Source organism: Ostrea edulis, chromosome 1 (assembly GCF_947568905.1).
Source record: "Ostrea edulis chromosome 1, xbOstEdul1.1, whole genome shotgun sequence".
Lineage (NCBI taxonomy): Eukaryota > Metazoa > Mollusca > Bivalvia > Ostreida > Ostreidae > Ostrea > Ostrea edulis.
The window spans coordinates 74,095,614-74,116,295 of NC_079164.1; the positions used below are offsets into that span (position 1 = coordinate 74,095,614).

The 20,682-nt window shown below is 35.1% G+C and overlaps 1 protein-coding gene across 4 annotated transcripts; it reads right to left on the reverse strand.

The window, feature by feature from the left end:
• Window positions 1–3,283: 3,283 nt before the first annotated feature.
• On the reverse strand, window positions 3,284–20,219 carry LOC125682122 (uncharacterized). Of its 4 annotated transcripts, XM_048922544.2 has the most exons (11): window positions 19,914–20,195; window positions 17,889–17,905; window positions 12,655–12,762; window positions 12,064–12,100; window positions 9,658–9,708; window positions 9,407–9,570; window positions 9,145–9,204; window positions 8,799–8,843; window positions 7,926–7,967; window positions 6,452–6,943; window positions 3,284–5,701 (listed from the first exon to the last, which is right to left on the reverse strand). In XM_048922544.2, the coding sequence occupies exons 1-11, from the start codon at window positions 20,057–20,059 to the stop codon at window positions 4,506–4,508; spliced, it is 2,358 nt and encodes a 785-aa protein (XP_048778501.2). In that variant the 5' UTR covers window positions 20,060–20,195; the 3' UTR covers window positions 3,284–4,505. The 4 variants fall into 4 exon arrangements, with proteins under 4 accessions (XP_048778501.2, XP_048778499.2, XP_056016159.1 ...); XM_048922542.2 differs by lacking the exon at window positions 17,889–17,905 and having other exon boundaries at window positions 19,914–20,219; XM_056160184.1 differs by lacking the exons at window positions 17,889–17,905; window positions 19,914–20,195 and adding an exon at window positions 17,648–17,826.
• Window positions 20,220–20,682: the final 463 nt, after the last annotated feature.

Here is a 20,682-nt window from a genome sequence, read left to right on the forward strand (position 1 = left end):
TACTAAATAGTGTAACAGTATTATCACTGTCACTAAATAGTGTAACAGTATTATCACTGTCACTAAATAGTGTAACAGTATTATCACCGTCACTAAATAGTGTAACAGTATTATCACTGTCACTAAATAGTGTAACAGTATTATCACTGTCACTAAATAGTGTAACAGTATTATCACTGTCACTACTTAGTGTAACAATATCATCACTGTCACTAAATAGTGTAACAGTATTATCACTGTCACTACTTAGTGTAACAGTATTATCACTGTTACTAAATAGTGTAACAGTATTATCACTGTTACTAAATAGTGTAACAGTATTATCACTGTCACTACTTAGTGTAACAGTATTATCACTGTCACTAAATAGTGTAACAGTATTATCACCGTCACTAAATAGTGTAACAGTATTATCACTGTCACTAAATAGTGTAACAGTATTATCACTGTCACTAAATAGTGTAACAGTATTATCACTGTCACTAAATAGTGTAACAATATCATCACTGTCACTAAATAGTGTAACAGTATTATCACTGTCACTAAATCGTGTAACAGTATTATCACTGTAACTAAATAGTGTAACAGTATTATCACTGTCACTAAATAGTGTAACAGTATTATCACTGTCACTAAATAGTGTAACAGTATTATCACTGTCACTAAATAGTGTAACAGTATTATCACCGTCACTAAATAGTGTAACAGTATTATCACCGTCACTAAATAGTGTAACAGTATTATCACCGTCACTAAATAGTGTAACAGTATTATCACCGTCACTAAATAGTGTAACAGTATTATCACTGTCACTAAATAGTGTAACAGCATTATCATTGTCACTACTTAGTGTAACAGTATTATCACTGTCACTAAATAGTGTAACAATATTATCACTGTCACTAAATAGTGTAACAGTATTATCACTGTCACTAAATAGTGTAACAATAATATCACTGTCACTAAATAGTGTAACAGTATTATCACTGTCACTAAGTAGTGTAACAGTATTATCACTATCACTAAATAATGTAACAGTATTATCACCGTCACTAAATAGTATAACAGTTTTATCACTGTTACTAAATAGTGTAACAATATTATCACTGTCACTAAATAGTGTAACAGTATTATCACTGTCACTAAATAGTGTAACAGTATCATCACTATTACTAAATAGTGTAACAATATTATCACTGTCACTAAATAGTGTAACAGTATTATCACTGTCACTAAATAGTGTAACAGTATCATCACTATTACTAAATAGTGTAACAATATTATCACTGTCACTAAATAGTGTAACAGTATTATCACTGTCACTAAATAGTGTAACAGTATTACAACTGTCACTAAATAGTGTAACAGTATTATCACCGTCACTAAATAGTGTAACAGTATTATCACTGTCACTAAATAGTGTAACAGTATTATCACTGTCACTAAATAGTGTAACAGTATTATCACTGTCACTAAATAGTGTAACAGTATTATCACTGTCATTAAATAGTGTAACAGTATTATCACTGTCACTAAATAGTATAACAGTATTATCACTGTAACTAAATAGTGTAACAGTATTTTCACTGTCACTAAATAGTGTAACAGTATTATCACTGTTACTAAATAGTGTTACAGTATTATCACTGTCACTAAATAGTGTAACAGTATTATCACTGTCACTAAATAGTGTAACAGTATTATCACTGTCACTACTTAGTGTAACAATATCATCACTGTCACTAAATAGTGTAACAGTATTATCACTGTCACTACTCAGTGTAACAGTATTATCACTGTTACTAAATAGTGTAACAGTATTATCACTGTTACTAAATAGTGTAACAGTATTATCATTGTCACTACTTAGTGTAACAGTATTACCACTGTCACTAAATAGTGTAACAGTATTATCACCGTCACTAAATAGTGTAACAGTATTATCACTGTCACTACTTAGTGTAACAGTATTATCACTGTCACTAAATAGTGTAACAGTATTTTCACTGTCACTAAATAGTGTAACAGTATTATCACTGTCACTAAATAGTGTAACAGTATTATCACAGTCACTAAATAGTGTAACAATATTATCACTGTCACTAAATAGTGTAACAGTATTATCACTGTCACTAAATAGTGTAACAGTATTATCAATGTCACTAAATAGTGTAACAGTATTATCACTGTCACTAAGTAGTGTAACAGTATTATCACTGTCACTAAATAGTGTAACAGTATTTTCACTGTCACTAAATAGTGTAACAGTATTATCACTGTCACTAAATAGTGTAACAGTATTACATTTATGTATCACTGTCACTAAATAGTGTAACAGTATTATCACTGTCACTAAATAGTGTAACAGTATTATCATTGTCACTACTTAGTGTAGCAGTATTATCACTGTCACTAAATAGTGTAACAATATTATCACTGTCACTAAATAGTGTAACAGTATTATCACTGTCACTAAATAGTGTAACAGTATTATCACAGTCACTAAATAGTGTAACAATATTATCACTGTCACTAAATAGTGTAACAATATTATCACTGTCACTAAATAGTGTAACAGTATCATTACTGTTTGATTGTTTTGTTGGAGCATTAATCATGTCGAAAATCTCATGACTGATTTTTTTTTTTTACACATGCTTGGTGTAAAAAAAGAATATTAACAACGTATCCATATATGTTGAACTGGGTAGAGTCAACAGGTTATTTCGACGACTTTTATTAAGCCTGTGCAGTTACCAGAGCGATGATAAGAAAACAAGGAATAGAGGCTGACCATGTTTAACCCCTTAACATGGCTGGTTCACCGCATGCATTTCACCATAGTGACACTTTCCTGTTTGACCTTGACAGCAGTTCATGTAAAAACAAACATCCACATAATAGTGATTCTCTGCTGAGAATTAGTGACGATGACGGTCCCAGTTCACAGTTAGACCAGGACAAGGACACCCTCCGCTGTCCTGACCTTCAAGGATGCGAAGCCTACATTGATGATGTTATCACGCACAGCGACACCTAGGAACAACATCCCGAATCATGTATTACTAGTGATGCACACATGTAGGTGTCGGGATGCTTTGTTTCAGAAGCATAGTGACAATATAAATAGTTTCTCGCTTTTCAAAGGTAAAGAAAATTATTCTACCATTGAGAAACAATGTCTTTATTGTTGGATATACAACATTCTGATATATATTTAGAGGTTACTTGTTTTAAAGGATCACAACCACCTTAATTTTTCATATAAAATGTCAAACAAGAATCAGACTCATAAGATGGAGTTTATTATTACAAGAGTATGATATTGATATAAATGTATTGAAGGCAAAGACAATGACATTACAGATGTCTTGTCAAGAATATCATGAACACATTGTATCAGTTTTATTTTTCTTGCTTTGGTTTGATGTACATATGCATTCAGGTCTTGAAGTTTGGAGAATTTTAAGTTCTCAATGTAACTCCAACTGGGACGAGGTGTTGTGCAATACATTGTTCTTGATTGATGTTCTATTCCATATGTTCTAGTTTTAGAACGATGTTTGTTAGAGTTCAGTAGTAATGCCTGTTTATTGGTGTTATACTTTCCAGAGATGAAGTTTTCTAGAATACGTTTGTTTTAGTATCAGCAGACTGTAAATGTTGTGGTAATAATCACTCTACTGGGAACTGGATTGGAATTAATTAAAGGCTGATTTCTGACAACTTCATTCTCGGGTCTGAATTCAGCTCGACGGTAAACAAATATTGGACACTTTGTAAAATGTGATCAGGCGTACTGTAAGTTAAAGTGTAGTAATTTTTATTGCCATATTTTTCTCTAAATAATTGTATATAAACTGTCAAATCTCTGAATTGTTTGTAATTGATTTCTGCTGGTCTGGGTTTATTTTGACCCATAATATAAAAATATAACCATTACGTTCACAAACATCTACACGGTCTATTGTTTTAATTTCACAAACAAACAAATGTAGTACTTGTGCAATGATAATCCAATCATTAAATAAAAAATAACGGTAACCATTACACTTAAATATTAGATTGTTAACGAAGAATGTGATATAATATCTGGAGTGCACGGGATTATTATATCGAGTACAAGACATAATACGTCGATCACTTATGATAATTTTCCCGTGAGGATCCGGGTTAGAATAAGTCCTCAGTACCCATTGTTTGTCGTAAAAGGCGACTAAATGGGGCAGTCCTTTGGATAAGACCGCAAAAATCAAGGTCCCGTGTTACAGCTGGTGTGGCACGATAAAGATCCCTCCCTGCTCAAAGGCAATGGGCGCCGAACATAGGCCTAAGTTTTGCAGCCGTTCACCGGCAATGGTGATGTCTCCATATGAATGAAATATTCTCAAGAGGGATGTTAAACAATATTTAATTAGTCTTAATATAATTAACTTGTATGATACCGGTAGTTGTCTGTGAAAATATTTTTGTCATGAAAATACCAGTAGAGTTTGACTGCAATTTTAATCTATTGGAAAAATTTTCCTCCAAACTTCCCGCGAACAATTGTCTTTAAGTTTTCGATGAAATTGAACATTTTCCATGAGTGGATGATTTTTCAAATTCATTAACAACTTTTCCCCTACAATTCTCAAAATAAGAGCTTGAAAATTGCTTTCATCCAAAATGAAGCAAAAGTTATTCCAGGTCACAGTGGACGCTGGTCGTAGTAGCTCTTCTATCATTTGAATCCGACAGTGGGTCAGAAGAGCAGGTAAATATCTTCCATCCATTGCGCAAACGTGGAATAAAGCAAGGCTTAACAGTTCATGTTTCATTCTAATTGTTCTTCCATCAACAGTTCCATCAATATAGGCGTGAAGATGTCGGATATTTTGCTGTATTTTTTCAGTTGTAAGATGAAAGGGTTTCTCTGTTGCCCATCTCTGTACATCCAAATCCAAGCGGTGACTCCCAACGAACATCATATAAACCAATACATTGAACAATTCTGGCTTTGTCGTTGACATGTTATGCACTTTAGAACAAAGTTTTTGAAAAGGATTACGTGTAGCCTCTTCCGTGGCAAAGATATCATGGTGATTAGAATACAACAAGGTCAGGACTGGATCACCAATAAAACCCGTATTCCTTTGCAGTGTACGTTTGAGAGATTCGAAATCAACTTTACGAAACCAGCAATTGGGATCCATGGTACAATGTCCCTTTCTTCTTTGATCTTTGAAAATTAGCATTGTTTCTGCATCTGATAATTCATTCATGTCAACTACTAAACGTTTGTTTTGCAAAGTTCTTATCAAATTATTTTTCTGTAGCTCATCAAACACATGATCATGAATAGCTAGGACGATCTTCACATGCATATCGCTATCTCCTTCGTGAGTTTCCAAAAATTCAACAACATCTGAGGTTCTAACAAATTCGCCTCGGTTATATGTTCCAAACATGTTATCACAACATAACAGAGTTTTATTTTCTGAAATACCATGGGTCGATAAAGTTCCTTCTTTCCACTTCACATGCCAGCCCATCCCCTTGTAGATTTTCTCTATGTGTTTTAGACAAGTAGTTTTCCCACATCCTATGGCGCCTTTACAGATTACCATTTTATTTTCTCCTAGAATTTCTATAACTGATTTTATTCCTTTTCTAATGACGATTCCATCATCAACCTCACATTCGGGTTTCAATTCCACACCTATTAACACAGATGAAATTATAATATTTCATTGTTACCTCCATAAATGTATATTGTCTATGTGTCTTAAATGATTCAATATTCAAGAGGATGTTCAAGTACATGATCATTTTATAAACTGAGGCAAGCTACCGACAAATTCATTATACAGGGGTTTTAACCGTCTCCTTTAAAGTAGTCATTGTGCAAATCATATGTTCGTTATTATTATATAATTTACAGATACAACCTGTCTTTAGGTCGAATGCTCTCTGACGTGTTTCATGAAAGGCGACGATAACGAACAGTGATCAATCTCGTTACTCCTATAAGCAATACAAAATAGAGTTGAGCAAACACGGACCCCTGGATATACCAGAGGTGGGATCAGGTACCTAGGAGGAGTAAGCATTCCCTGCCGACCCGTCACACCCACCGAGAGCCCTATATCTTGATCAGATAGACGGAGTCATCCGTTGTTAAAATCAGTGTGGCAAGAACGGTGGGTTTGACCGGTCAACATAGGATGCTTACTCCTCTAGACATCTTATTCCACCCCTGATGTTTTCAGAGTAGTAAGTGTTTGCCATCCTCTCCATTTTGAATTCTTCAGATAGTTTATTAAATTGATCACTGTTCGTTATCTTCACTCTTTTCATGCACATCAAGTGAGTATTACGGTAATATAGTGTATCTACATGTACATATATTATATATCTTTTAAAGTACTGCTTTGATATTTTAAACATTTCTTTTATTGCATACACTTACTTGGTGATATCTTTTCTTTTGGTAGCGAGCAAGTTTCACCATCTTGTATTTCATCAATCTGCTGCGAAATGTTTCCATATCTTTCCTGCATTCTGGCATAAACTACGTTGATTTGATCAAATACAGTCTCCCCGTCGCAATATTTATTCCACATTAAACGCACCCTTTCAATATCGGCTCCTAAACCATCGTCCTCTATATCGGGTTCATAGTCCCATCCTCGCTTTGGGGGATGTATATGATTACAAATATTACGGAGGAGATTGTATACCAGTAGTGAATCCAATTCTTCGTAGTCATCCCAAGACTGTAAATTATGCAATGGTTCCAGCATGAACTCGTTAAAGTTTTCGATGAGAGAGCTTTTGAACAGAATGAGTTTGTCTTTTAATTCTTCGATCCCAATGTAGTGCTTTAAAGAAACAACGAGGTAGCGGTGAAGGGCTGTCAATTTCCAGAAAGCATCTTCTCCATCAATGGACGCAGCGCTCCCTGTCAGACAATATTAAAATTTCAAAGTTATTAAAGTGATATTAGCTCTAAATCTGAAAAATTTATTTTGCTGTAAAATATGCTATTATGATAGTTTTGTATGTAACTTTAACCACAGTCATTGATAACAGGGGATGCTTACTCCTCCTAGGCACCTGATCCCACCTCTGGTGTGTACAGGGGTCCGTGTTTACCCAACTATCTATTTTGTATTGCTTATAGGAGTTATGAGATTGATCACTGTTCGTTATCTTCACCTTACATTAAAACTAAGTTTAAGATTTTTTTCAAAATGAAGATTTTGGATATATTGAATATATAACATTATCTAGAAATTAATTTTTATGGGGGGGGGGGGGGGGAATTATGAGATTTGCTTCATTCAGAGACTCTAAATAGGTTTTCTAACACAAATATTAATATCCAAAGTTTATAAGTTTCTGTCGTTGAAATAGTAAATCACAATTTTGCAACAAAACTTTTCCACACCAAAATGACAGCTAGTATTACTTTATAATCATTATCGCTTTAAATGTTGATAGAATCTTTTTATAAATGTGATTATGATTTAAATTTCGCTCTATACGATGGGCTTAATGGAAAACGGACGAACGTATGGATTCTAGAATCGCAGTTTTACAATGCCAGTAATGCACTATTGGGCACAAATTAATACCACGCCTCCCTCATTTACGTGACCGTGGTCTGTTCTGTCAAATAAATCAGTAGAGAGGTATTTGCAGTTGTACCATTGTGTAGGTATTATTCAACTTGATAGGAGATGCATGAACTAACAGTGAATAATTACATATACTTGATCAAGTTTTCGTTTCCCTAGTTATAACCCTTTTAAAGGTAAGCAATGACTGTAAAGATACTATTACTGAAAAGAATTTCTGAATTCTTAACTCTTACTTCACATCTATTCATTTTACTGACATTGCTTGTTACATATAAATGAATTCCTGATTATTTTTTTTACCGTTAACAGGTTTTGATATTGATGAAGGTTCTAAATACGTCCCTGAAATATAAAACAAAAATCTCATTTTAGAATATGTACAATTATAGGTTACATGATGGAAACCGAATTAATGCATATGAAACATTATTAGACAGATATTTTTATATTGAAGGAAAGCATATTTAGCATGTTTTAAATAATGAAAGGTGAAGATAACGAACAGTGATCAATCTCATAACTCCTATAAGCAATACAACATACATAGTAGGACAAACACGGACCCCTCGACACACCAGAGGTGAGATCTGGCGCCCAGCAGGAGCAAGCACACTGTCTACCGGTCACACCCGCCATGAGACCTATATTCTGATCAGGTAACGGAGTTATCCGTAGTCAAAACCAGTGTGCCAAGAACGACTTAACAATCGGTATGAAACACGTCAGACAGCATTTGACCCATTGCTAGGGTGTATTGACGAACTAGATCGTTATAACGATTGACTGATTGATTATTGTTTAACTTCCCTCTCAAGGATATTTCACTCATGTGGAGACGTGACGTTGCCGGTGAAGGGCTGCAAAATTTAGGCCTGTGCTTGGCGCTTATGGCCTTTGAGCAGGGATAGATCATTATCGTACCACACCTGCTGTGACACAGAACCTCGGTTTTTGCGGTCTCTTCCGAAGGACCGCCCCATTTAGTCGCCTTCCACGATAAGCAAGGGATACTGACCCGAAACTAGGAGGAGTAAGCATCCCCTGTCGACCGGTCACACTCGCCATGTGCCCTACATCTTGATCAGGCAAAAAGAATAATCCATATTCAAAATCAGTGTGCCAAGAACGACCCAACATGATATGTAATCAAAAGAAAGAATGGCAGCTTTCAACCTGAAACCAAAGGAGTTGTCAGCAGTTTTTCAGCTCTTTCTTCGTCTGTAAAATGTAAAGAATTAATCAAACAGAAGGACATCATTAGAAATAACACTTAAATCATATTAGAAAAATGTATTTGTTTATAGACAATACTCACTGGATTCAATGCATTTTATATATCCATTTTTAAAGGGTTTTTTTATCAATGATATGTTATGCATATTTATCATGCAAGCCATAGAATACTTTTTTGGGGGAGGGGGGGGGGTCATTTTTGAAAGAAAACAAGCTCTGCGGCAAAAACGTACTTTCAAATTGACGACTTCAAAGTACGGGTGAATAAAAAAATCACGAGGATTACCTTGATTTTCTCCACTGACCACGTTTTGTTCTCTTCGTCCATGAAACCGAGGAATGATATCTAAAATGTGTAGATAAATCCATACTATGTCAGATGTTAATCATATTGCTAGTGGTAAAATGGCGATGTTGATATGTGAATGCAGTATAATCACATGTATGCTTGACTTCGTGGAATGAGCACTTGTTTTTGTTTGTTTGTTTGTTGTTGTTGTTTTTGTTTTTTGTAGTGAAGGAGAGTAATATTGTGATTCATTACCTACCTGTTACTCGCGTTCTAAAGGCTTTCCACAAACCCCATTTTTTTTTCTTATCTAGAATGTACAGTATAACTAGCAAGCCGACCAGAACAAGCAATAACACTATAATGACGCCCGCAATCCAACCGGATCCAGGATCCTTTTCTGGTTTGTGTGTAGTTATAGACCTGTCATGTAAAGGATAATGTTACAGTCAATGAAGATTCTAACAACCATTACTCTCGATATACAATGCTGACGTCATTAATACTCACGTTTTAATAGTTGTGTTTTGAGGTATTGTGGTCGCTGTGGTTGACTCAGTCCTAATTTATGAAATTAAATAAAACATTTTAAGTAAATAAATGGGAGACTCCTCGTAAACTGAATTAGGGAACTGATAAACAGTCGGGTCCCGTGGGAATCCGGGTTAGAATAGTTCCTCAATACCCCCTTTCTTAACGTACATTTGTAAGAGGCGACTAAATGGAACGGTCTTTTGGATAAGACCACAAAATGGGAGGTTTTGTTGAGAAGTATAAAAAATCTTAGATGAGAAACTCGAAAATTCATTAGTTATGTCCAATGTTGCAATATTCCGAATAATGATAAAATACGAGTATATGTGTATATTCTTATGAAAGAACAGTGATTAACCTCATCATTCCTATAAAAAATTACAAAATTAAGAACAGGGAAAACACATACCCCTGGACATATCAAAGGTGGTATCAGGTGCCTCTGATGAGTAAGTACCTCCTTTTGACCGGTCACATTGTCATGAGCCTTACATATTGTTCAGGTAAGCGGAGTAATCCTTAGTCAAAATCAATATGTAAAGAACAGCCGAACAAATAGGATGAAATGTGTCAGTGATTGATTGAATATTGTTTAACGTCCCTCTCGAGAAGATTTCACTCATATGGAGACGTCACCACTGCCGGTGGAGGGCTGCAAAATTTAGGCCTATGCTCGGCGCTTATGGTCATTGAGCAGGAACGGATTTTTATCGTGCCACACCTGCTGTGACACGGGACCTGTTTTTGCGGTCTCATCCGAAGGACTGCACCATTTAGTCGCCTCTTACGACAAGAAAGAGCTTCTGAGGACCTATTCTAACCCGGATCCTCACGGGAGAGCATTCGATCTAATATGCCGCATCGCTCACATGAGTCACCTTGGTACGTCCTCCTGTTGTAAAGCTATTGTGGAACTAAGCATTGCCCTGTTGTTCTTAAGTTTTTTTTTAAAGATGCTCCATATATATTCCCATATAAAATTTTGATAACCCTATTGTGGCCCCATTCTACCACCGGGGTCATGATTTGAACAAACTTCAATCTACTCTACCTGGGAAATGCATGGCCCTGCTCTTATTCAGAGGATTTTGTATTTTTTCCCAATATAATTCCAGGTTAAACTTTGTGCCCCTAGTGTAGCCTCACTCAACCCCCGGGGACCACAATATGAACAAACTTGAATCTGCACTACCTGGGAATGCTAGCATATTGAGTAAGCATGACCCTATTGTTCTTGAGAAGAAGTTTAAATATTTATACTATATATTTACATGTAAATCTTTGATCCCATATTGTGCCCCCCTACTCCAACCCCCGGGGGACATGATATGAGCAAACACGTCTACACTATGTTTGGAAGCTTGTACTTAAGTTTCAAATTTTCTGGCCTAGTGATATTTGAGAGATATTTTAAATTACCCAACCCTATTTTTGCATTTTCGTGATTATCCCTCTTTAAGGAGGGTACGACCCTTCATTTGAATAGACTTAAATCTCCTTTACCTAACGATGATTTGTGCTAAGTTTGTTCGAAATTGACCTGTGGTTTTTGAGAAGAAGTGAGCTAACGAGACTGTTGAAACCCCTATAACATAAACTTATTTGTCAAAATCATGCTTGGTTTAAAAATTGCTCATATGCAGAACACGCTCTTCCGTATCGAATTAGTTGAGAGACAGAAATGCTATATGCAGGTGATAATGGTGTACTGCTACATAGATAAGGAAATTTGACGATGGAGAAGCTGTCATAATGTTCAGTGTGAGTTGGCCGTTAACATCTCGTATATTATAATATCCAGGTAGGAAGCAGATATGGAAGACTCTGTGGTATACTTTTTTTTTTATCAAATATAAGGTATATATTGAGTGACGTTGACCTTTACAAAATGACCTTGAGTGACCTTTGTCTGAAAGACATTTGCTTGATACTTATTTGGGTGATATATTGTCAACACTTGTTAAAAAAAAACTTTTGAAATAAGGGACTTTTTCTTTATATAAAATATATGTTCTGAGTGACCTTGGTCTTTCCAAACTGACCTTGGTCCAAGAGCCCCTGTCCCAAGGAATATGGTCAATTTCTGATGAAAAGGATTAGGCAATATCAACTCGGACAGACACGACGGTTACTATAGGCTCCCCCGATTTCCGGGGATCGTAATTAAAACCTCCGTTTTAATTTCCCAATCTACAATATACGGTACTGTACATTGAGTCCTATTGTAGATTTCACTTTATAGATTGCATGTAAAAGCCTTAAAAAAAAGGACATAATCAATTTTACCAATAGTGTGAAATGTGCAATACGAACTACATGTACATTCTATGAATAATCAACAAACACTTGGGTAATAATTCTTATATAGGTGTATGTACTTGCCTGTCAGGTCCGTAAAAATCGCCGAAACAAATTAACCCTGAAAAACAACAACGCAGATAGAATGAGTGAAATAAAATCAAAACTACGCATCCAAAATGGTAGATTTCTGATGGTGTTATGTTTGAGTGATACAACGGTTTCAGATTTCACAATAATTCTTCAATTTCGGAGCCATTTTCTGCAATAATGTTAATCATAACGGAAGTATAACAGAACTAACTCTTCGAATGTGTAGACAGTTGCATTTGATTAAATCACTTATAGCTAATTACAAGTAGCTATATATGCAGGTGTTGGACTGCTGTATGAGTGACGTTTTTATGAAGGTCAGAAGGCTTTCGATGGGTTCTGAATGAATATAGAAGGAGTAATTTTCTTTGCAAAAGTTACATATACATCTAGTCTGGCATCAGATTTAGACTTTAAACATTTATTGAGTCCTGATACAATAATTGACTAAAACACTTGACTAAAACACTTATGAATTAAACATTAGTTTTTTTCATAATTGCATCAATCAAATGTAACATGTTTACAGCAATCACAGATTTGTTGACTTGTATATTACACGACTATTGGGAGGATACATACAGTTGTAAAGATTCCTCGGGGAGTATGGCTCGTCTGGACATCCCACCGGGGCCTTACATGGTATCGCGTCCATGTTGTGTGTCTGCTGATTAAGTACAGCACATGTACCTACATAAAGTAAATTTTTAATTTGATATAACTAATTAATGTTTTGTAGGGCAATAACATCAGTATGTGACATCAGAATGTCAAGATTACAACCACGTTGATATCACAATGAAACACTTAACAATTACCAACCGCACTTATAAAAAAAAAAATACGGAGATTAAATGAGTGAAATAAAATCAAAACTACGCATCCAAAAATAAGCTTTATATATATATATATCGAGAGAGAGATCCACTCTCCTTATAGAATATCTTAAACACTGAATGACACAGCGACTGTGTGGGATTGCATCAGTGTGTATAAGTAGCGCTTTAGGAGCATAACAAAGCTTCCTTTCCAGGGAAGTCGTTGTGACCGAGTGGACTTACGCACTGGTTTGACAATCTTGCTAGGCGGTGGGTGCCGTACGTCGCTGGTTCGACCCCGGGCTGGGGCGAAAATTTTCAGTACCTAGTTGTGATTATTTAGTGCTTTATATATTAATTAATTGATTTTCACATGTATCGTTTAGATCCTAGGGGTAAACGTAAGGTTGGGTGTTATAATTGTTTGTTTGTGCTTTATATATATATATATAATTACATTCATTAGCTGTCTTGAAAAACAATTTACACTCTGACTACTCCTATTGAGCGCTAGAACATGCACTTAGGGTTTTTCGGGTGTTCTAATATCAGCAAGAACTATATTCTTAAGCTGTCTTGGCAATTTTTACATGTATTTTAAAGAGTGGGCTTGAAAATGTTAGTTTTAATTTATAAAAACCAAGCTGGGTTAAAAAAAAAATTCAAAATCAGATCTTGCCCTGATTTAACAATAGTTGTCACACACTTAAATGAACAGAAAGAAGAATTTATTTTGGTGCATTTATAAATTCGAAGCAGTCTTTTGACAGTGTGTTGAGAAACAGTCTGTAGAACAAGTCAATTGTAAATGGTATTAAGGCCAAAAATAAAACTTGATTTGTTTGATGTACTTCGACCGACCCATCAATTTTGCTCCTACCTGACCAATCTTTTCAGCAATTTAAGATTTCATTTTCTTCATTTTTTTTTTTTTTTTTTTTTTTTGGTTCCCTTGAAAAATAGAAAATTCTCCTTATTTTAAAGGAAAATATTAGAAAATTTCATAACGTTAAAAAAAAAACGCCTACCAACCCATCTTGAAAAATGTGGGTAGGAGTACATCAAACAAAAATATTTTTAATGATGGCCTAAGGGAAATGTTTTACTGATATCTGAAACATGTACGAAACATGTATATAGGGATCAAATTAAGGAATGCTATGAATGGTTTGCCAACTGATTTTTTCCCATGTGATGTTGGAGTACGACAAGGCGAGAATTCATCTCCATTTTCGTTCTCATTTTTAAAATAAAGATGAAATCGTTTAATTCGAATTCAGACAGAGGAAGACCGAAACTGGAAAAATCATCATCATCAGATGTTAATAATTTTACTCCCTCCCCTTGAACTCAAGTCTGTCTGTTTCATTATATCTGATATCAATGCGTAAAACTTCCTTTTATATCTCGGCATTTCTTCTCAGTATTAAGAACAAGAGGCTCACAGGCCTTATCGGTCACCTGGATACTAGTGAAAAAAGTATCACTACTTCCATGGGCTATGAAATCTAGAAAAAATTCCTGTTCTGAATATCTAAGCTAAATTCTAATGTTCAGCAACAGTATAAAACAAGATGTGTACTTAAAACTTCACTGCCCTCAAAAGTGCATACACTGATGAAAGCTTTAAATAATAGGTGTATTAACAATACACATCAAAATGTATGACTAATTTGGACTCATCCTTAAGTCATAACCCTGGGTTGTGAAATTCACCATTTTTTGTACATCCTTTTCTGCTATTCCAAAGTATGCATTTAGATTTTATACAGTATCAGCAAACTTACACATAAATACTATATACTGAGTTTGGCCCCACCCTGGGGGTCAAAAGCCTTACTCTGGGGAAAATCAAATTTACAATTTTGGTAAAAGACTACCTGCTCTATCCATTTAGTTTCAATTCAGTATCAAAAGCACTAATGAAAATGTTATTTAAGTGTTTTATACATGAACACTACATAACAAGTTTGACCCCGCCCTGGGGTCAGATTCCCTACCCCGAGGATTATGAAATTTACAATTTTGGTAGAGGCCTTCCTGCTCTACATCACTATGCATTTAGTTTTTCTTACATATGTGTGGTTCTTGAGAAGAAGATTTTTGAAAATTGGTCATTTTTGGGCAGTTTTTGTCCTGCCCCTAAGGCCCCATGGGTGCAGGAATCCTGAAATTTACAAGTTATGTTCTCCTTGTTCTAAATATGTTGCATACCAAATTTGAAAAGAATTGGAGTTATAGTTATCAAGAAGTTAAGAATGTCTATTATTAACGCATTTAATAACTGACCATTTTGGCCCCACCCTGATACCAAAACTTCTACCCCTGGAATCATAAAATTCACAATTTTGGTAAAGGACTACCTGTTCTTTCTAAATATCTATTTACTTTCAATTTAGTATCAATAGCACTAAAGAAGATGTTATGTAAGTGTTTTACACATAAACACTATATAACAAGTTTGGCCCCGCTCTGGGGGTCAGAACCCCTACCCCGGGGATCATGAAATTTACAATTTTTGTAGAGGCCTTCCTGCACTACATCACTATGCATTTAGTTTTTCTTACATGTGTGTGGTTCTTGAGAAGATTTTTTAATATTGGTCAAATCTAAGCATTTTTTGCCCCACCCCTAGGGCCCCAGGGGTGCTGGAGTCCTGAAATTTACAATTTATGTCCCCCTTGTCCCAATGATGCTTAATATAAAATTTGAATAGAATTTGACTGGTAGTTATTAAGAAGAAGTTAAAAATGTTCAATTGTTAACGCACGACGGACGACGACGGACGAAAACCAATTGCAATAGGTAAACTCAGGTGACCTAAAAACGTGTGGACAAGATTGATTTCAAAATGGCTACAGCGGACGCAACTGCATTAAATAGTGTATCCATTGTATCCTAACCAAGGGCAAGGATTTTACTTATAGATGTTAGTACTGGAAAACAATTACTACGAAAAAAAAACAATGAAAATGTTAATTGCATTAGTAAGTAACTGCATTTCTGTTACAAAACAATCTGTGCATAGTTATCCAAGACAATTGTATGTGTAAATCTACAATCTCTTTTGATATTGTATCTAGTGAAATATTAGCCTCATTTTTATTTTCGTCCTTTTGTCAGTGGGTGAATTTAAGACTGGTCGAAACAAATTTTATCTTATCTCTCCTTTAATACGACTATGTCGAGGCGAATTTCGAACGGGATAAAACAGTTTGCAAGGGGCGAAAATAAAACATGGGGTGAAAATACCCTGTATACAGTATTCATTCACACAAAAAAATTAAACCAGCTGAATGTTCATATATTATATTTGCAATAAATAAAGATTATTAAAATTCTGTATCAGTTAAAATTTGAATGCAACTCGTAAAGGACAGTCGTATATGTTTATGTTGCTGAATAAAAGCCACTTTTATCCTATCCTCAGTTAATATTCTCAAGCATTCAGATAATGCTAAGTTTTGGGCATAAAAGACTCCACAGATGGAAATCTGAATGCAGGACGATACCAATCACTGTACTGAACGGTAGTTTATGGTACCAGGAACTTCACAAATCACCACTATGCAGTACTCTGTATGCATTACTGACTGGCCTGTTTGTCTAAAACCAAAAAATAACACTGGCACAAAGGGTGGTTATAAAGAAAAACCACCGATCACCACATCCTCATCAGCAGTAGCATTATCATCACCCCATGAGGCAGGTTGTTTGCAACCGAGCATGGATGTCTAAAGAATGACTAATACGTCACATGTACTTCCGCTAGGATATTAACCAATGAGACACCCTATCCTCAGTGATTAATAGCTCAAGCATTCAGATCATGTTGAATTTGGGACATTAAAAATTCCACAGATCATCAGTCGCTCTCTTATATTCACTCAATAAATTGAAACATATCACAACCTTCTCCAAATACTCAAAATAGTAATGTATTTTGATATATTTGGTACAAGGGGAAGGGAATCTCCCTTGAAGTATATACGTGCAGGCTGTTCCCTAATTTTTTACATTCATAGGGTATAGATAACAATTAGTCTCATTTAGATTACACTCCGCCAATCTGTAAAATTAAGTTCATTAATGTAATAAAAACTGCAATGCAACTAGCACCAATCACACTAAAAAAAAGAATCACTCTGCCCGCAATCCACGTGATAAATCACTAGGGCATCAGTTTCCCTCGGACTCGGACTGTAAGACCAACTAGCACCAATCACACTAAAAAAAAGAATCACTCTGCCCGCAATCCACGTGATAAATCACTAGGGCATCAGTTTCTCTCGGACTCGGACTGTAAGACCAAAGAACTCATCCAACGTGCTAAAATTAGAAATGTGATGTTACACAGAGAAAGCGGAATAACACCACTTGAGTAATACAACCCTAAAACTCACATAGTACATGTAAATTAAAACTATATGCTCCAATATCAAACTACAAACACACCCGAGAATTATTACTAGTATATACAATGTAACAAACATTAAAGACAGTAAGTAAAGGGGAAAAACAAAGCTATGGCCAAACGGAAAATGCACATGTAGCTTGCCACCTCGAAAACACCCACATGTTGAAAACAATCCATTTCCCACCAAATAATGAATGCAGTATCAGTACCACCCAGCATCTCATCCAGAATCGTAAATACGATACCAAGAAGGTATAAAAGATATCGGTCACCTAACCCTGAAAGGATCCACCAAGATTCAGTCACCTCGATTATACATGTATCAAGTAATGAAAATTACCTTTTCTAAATACGGAGATTGGTCAAAATATCGTAAAAAGACCCACGGGAGTAAACGTGTCCTACTGCTTGCATGGGTGTCTAAAGAATGATCAATATGTCACATGGACTTGTGTTAAGCAAAGTTATATACACAGTAGAATGCGGATGCCTTTCGACATGTAGAAGTGCAGCTCATTAAAATCCCTGACTGTAAGCGCATGCGTGTAAATAAAATCACACATAAAACCACTCGTACTCACCCATTGTGTATCTTTTGCTGGAATACATGTATTTACAACACACATTTTGACACAAGCTTCAAAGAACAGCCGCAAATAATTTTTTTCCTTTTACTGACCATAAAAATTGTTGATTTTCCATGAGAACAAGTATCAAAGATGCAGATTAATTTCATCATATATCATCACGTAAAAATTGGATCCTTTATTGTAGTCTCATTTTACCCAGGGCCATGATTTGAATAAATTGGAATCTGCACCACCTGATGATGATGGGATACAACTTGAATCTATACTATATGAGGATGCTTGCAAATCAATATGACCATTGCTATCTGGTGAAGATCTGATATATCTCTTAGCGGAAATGTAAAACGCGACTTCTACATGTTTGCTGAAAGCACTGTCTTGTACTATTCTAAGTCTCATGAAAATTGCATCAAACACGTTTTCCTTAAACATTTACCTAAGAAAGGGTAAACATGTACATGATTTCATGAAAATTTTAATTAAATATCTATGAAATTACCAATCTAATTAGAATTAGATCCTATGATCCGCTCATCTATCGCTACACATAGATGTGTAGCGATAGTAGATATCTAATTCTAATTAGATTGATGAAATTACAGACATTGTATATGAATTTATTTGAATCAGTCCTTGTTTTAGATTATGCTGAACACTTTCGGTACAATGTAATCCCGGACGAACATCGAAACGAATCTAATTGATAAGAATTGTCTGAAACAACGGTTTAAACCTTGTTTCCATTGTCAAAACCAAAGTTAGCAAAAATACATTTTTATCAAGAATCATTAGTATTATCAAAAATTCTTATCATAGAATATGTTTCTATTTTTGAAAATATGCATATGATAATATATTAATCCCACACAAACGCATAGCCTCTTAAAACTTGCATATCATATAACCGACCGCAATGTCATTTGTAATTGCTGTGATAATACACGTATGTGTTAATTATAAGGTTTCTAGTATTGGTGGATGAAAGACAAAATATACCTAAACCATGCCCCACAACAGAAAGGCGTTTAATACGGAATGAAGTCCTTAACAGACACTTGAGATTAATCTGATCCATGGATTTATTGTGAAAAGTAGAGTAGCCGTACATGCTGGTTTTCCATTTATGGTCATTTGATAGTTTTTGGAATTAATAAATTCTATTAGATACTTATTCTGTTTCAGATACGGGTGTTCCAATTCTTCCGCCCAATACCTATATTACATATTCCTAAGTATGCATGCAACCGATATCATCAGTACTACATGTATATTTATACTGTCATAGTACACTAGTCTATAATATACTGTGTGTTGATAGTATTCAGCTGTATTTCAAATTAATTACAAATGTTATGTAATTTTATACATGTCCTGTTCCACCATTAGAGAGAAGGTTCATACAGTCTAAGTATGAATAACCAATTATGATGTTTCAAAATATTGAATCCAAGGTCAATAACTGTGTTTTTATTGATTTCTTTATCAAGTCTGTTATGCGATAGATTTCCTTCATTTTTAAAAGACATTTTGTATATTTTTGCGAAGAAACAGTTTCATGGAATTGTTATGAATTTTCTTATATCGTCATGACCAGTTTTTATGAAATTTTTATAACAATGATTAAGAAAACTTGCAATTTTCCGACGTTGATAGCTGGTATATGTGTGCTAATTGATAAAAAATATATATATATTAATACCGCAACATACTTATCTCCTCATTTCTATTTGTTACTAAGATACATTAAGCATAACTTTTTGAAACTTTGAAACGTGTAGGGAGAGATTGATTTTATGTATTTTTCATGAAATATTTACTGTCGCGAACGGTCTTCCTTAGGAACGCTTACGACACAGGTGTATTTATCATATTACCGGTGGTATGCTCTAATCATTACTAATGTCAAAAATTGTAAATATTTGATACGTTAATAATATATCACATATGGCATAGTAAATTAATATATAGTATAATCTTAAGATCCAATAGTTTCAAAACGTATACATAATGAAGTACCTGCGGGGAACAAGCCATATTTGGTGCAAATTTCTCCGTATCGTCCCGGCGAATTTTGCTCCGCGGCACACAGATAGTCGGGCGTTGGCTCTCGACAGTTTTTCCTCGTGGCCTCTTGTTGCCATTCTGAAGATGTTGATGGACATGTTGACACATACTTATAATCCTGGGCTGCTTGTGAGGCGAAGACGAGGAAGAAAAAGATCACTACTACTGCTACCATCATGGACAGAATTAAACGTAAACAAAGTCGGTCAAACCCTCGGGAATTTGAATGTGTGCCAAGACGCTGTAGTTTTACCTTTACATAAATTTTTGCGGGTCAAGAAAATCGTACATGTAATATAATACGTAAAATTAACACGGAATCAATGTTTATTTCATGAAAGTTGCATGTGACGGGATCCTAAATTTTATCATATTATTAATTAGGTCCATGTTTTACGTAATTATAATTAAGCCACTTCACCTATTTTCGTCGATCATGCACAGGAGGGGAGATATACGGGGGATGTGGGAAATTGGACCTTCAGTTGATTTCTGCTAGGAAAATCAAGGAAACTGTAACTTGAGCGGAAATTTATTTTAAATGCAATTGTAGGTATATATACCTAATTTAACCCAGTCTTGTCTTATAAGGCGGAAGTAGTGTTTGGGGGATTTCTATGTTAATTAAACGCTTGATCTGCTCGCTAAAGTTACACTCCGTGTGCGGATCAAGGATTAGATAGGGTGTCCCCTCAGAGTAAATAAAGGAAACGGTCACAAT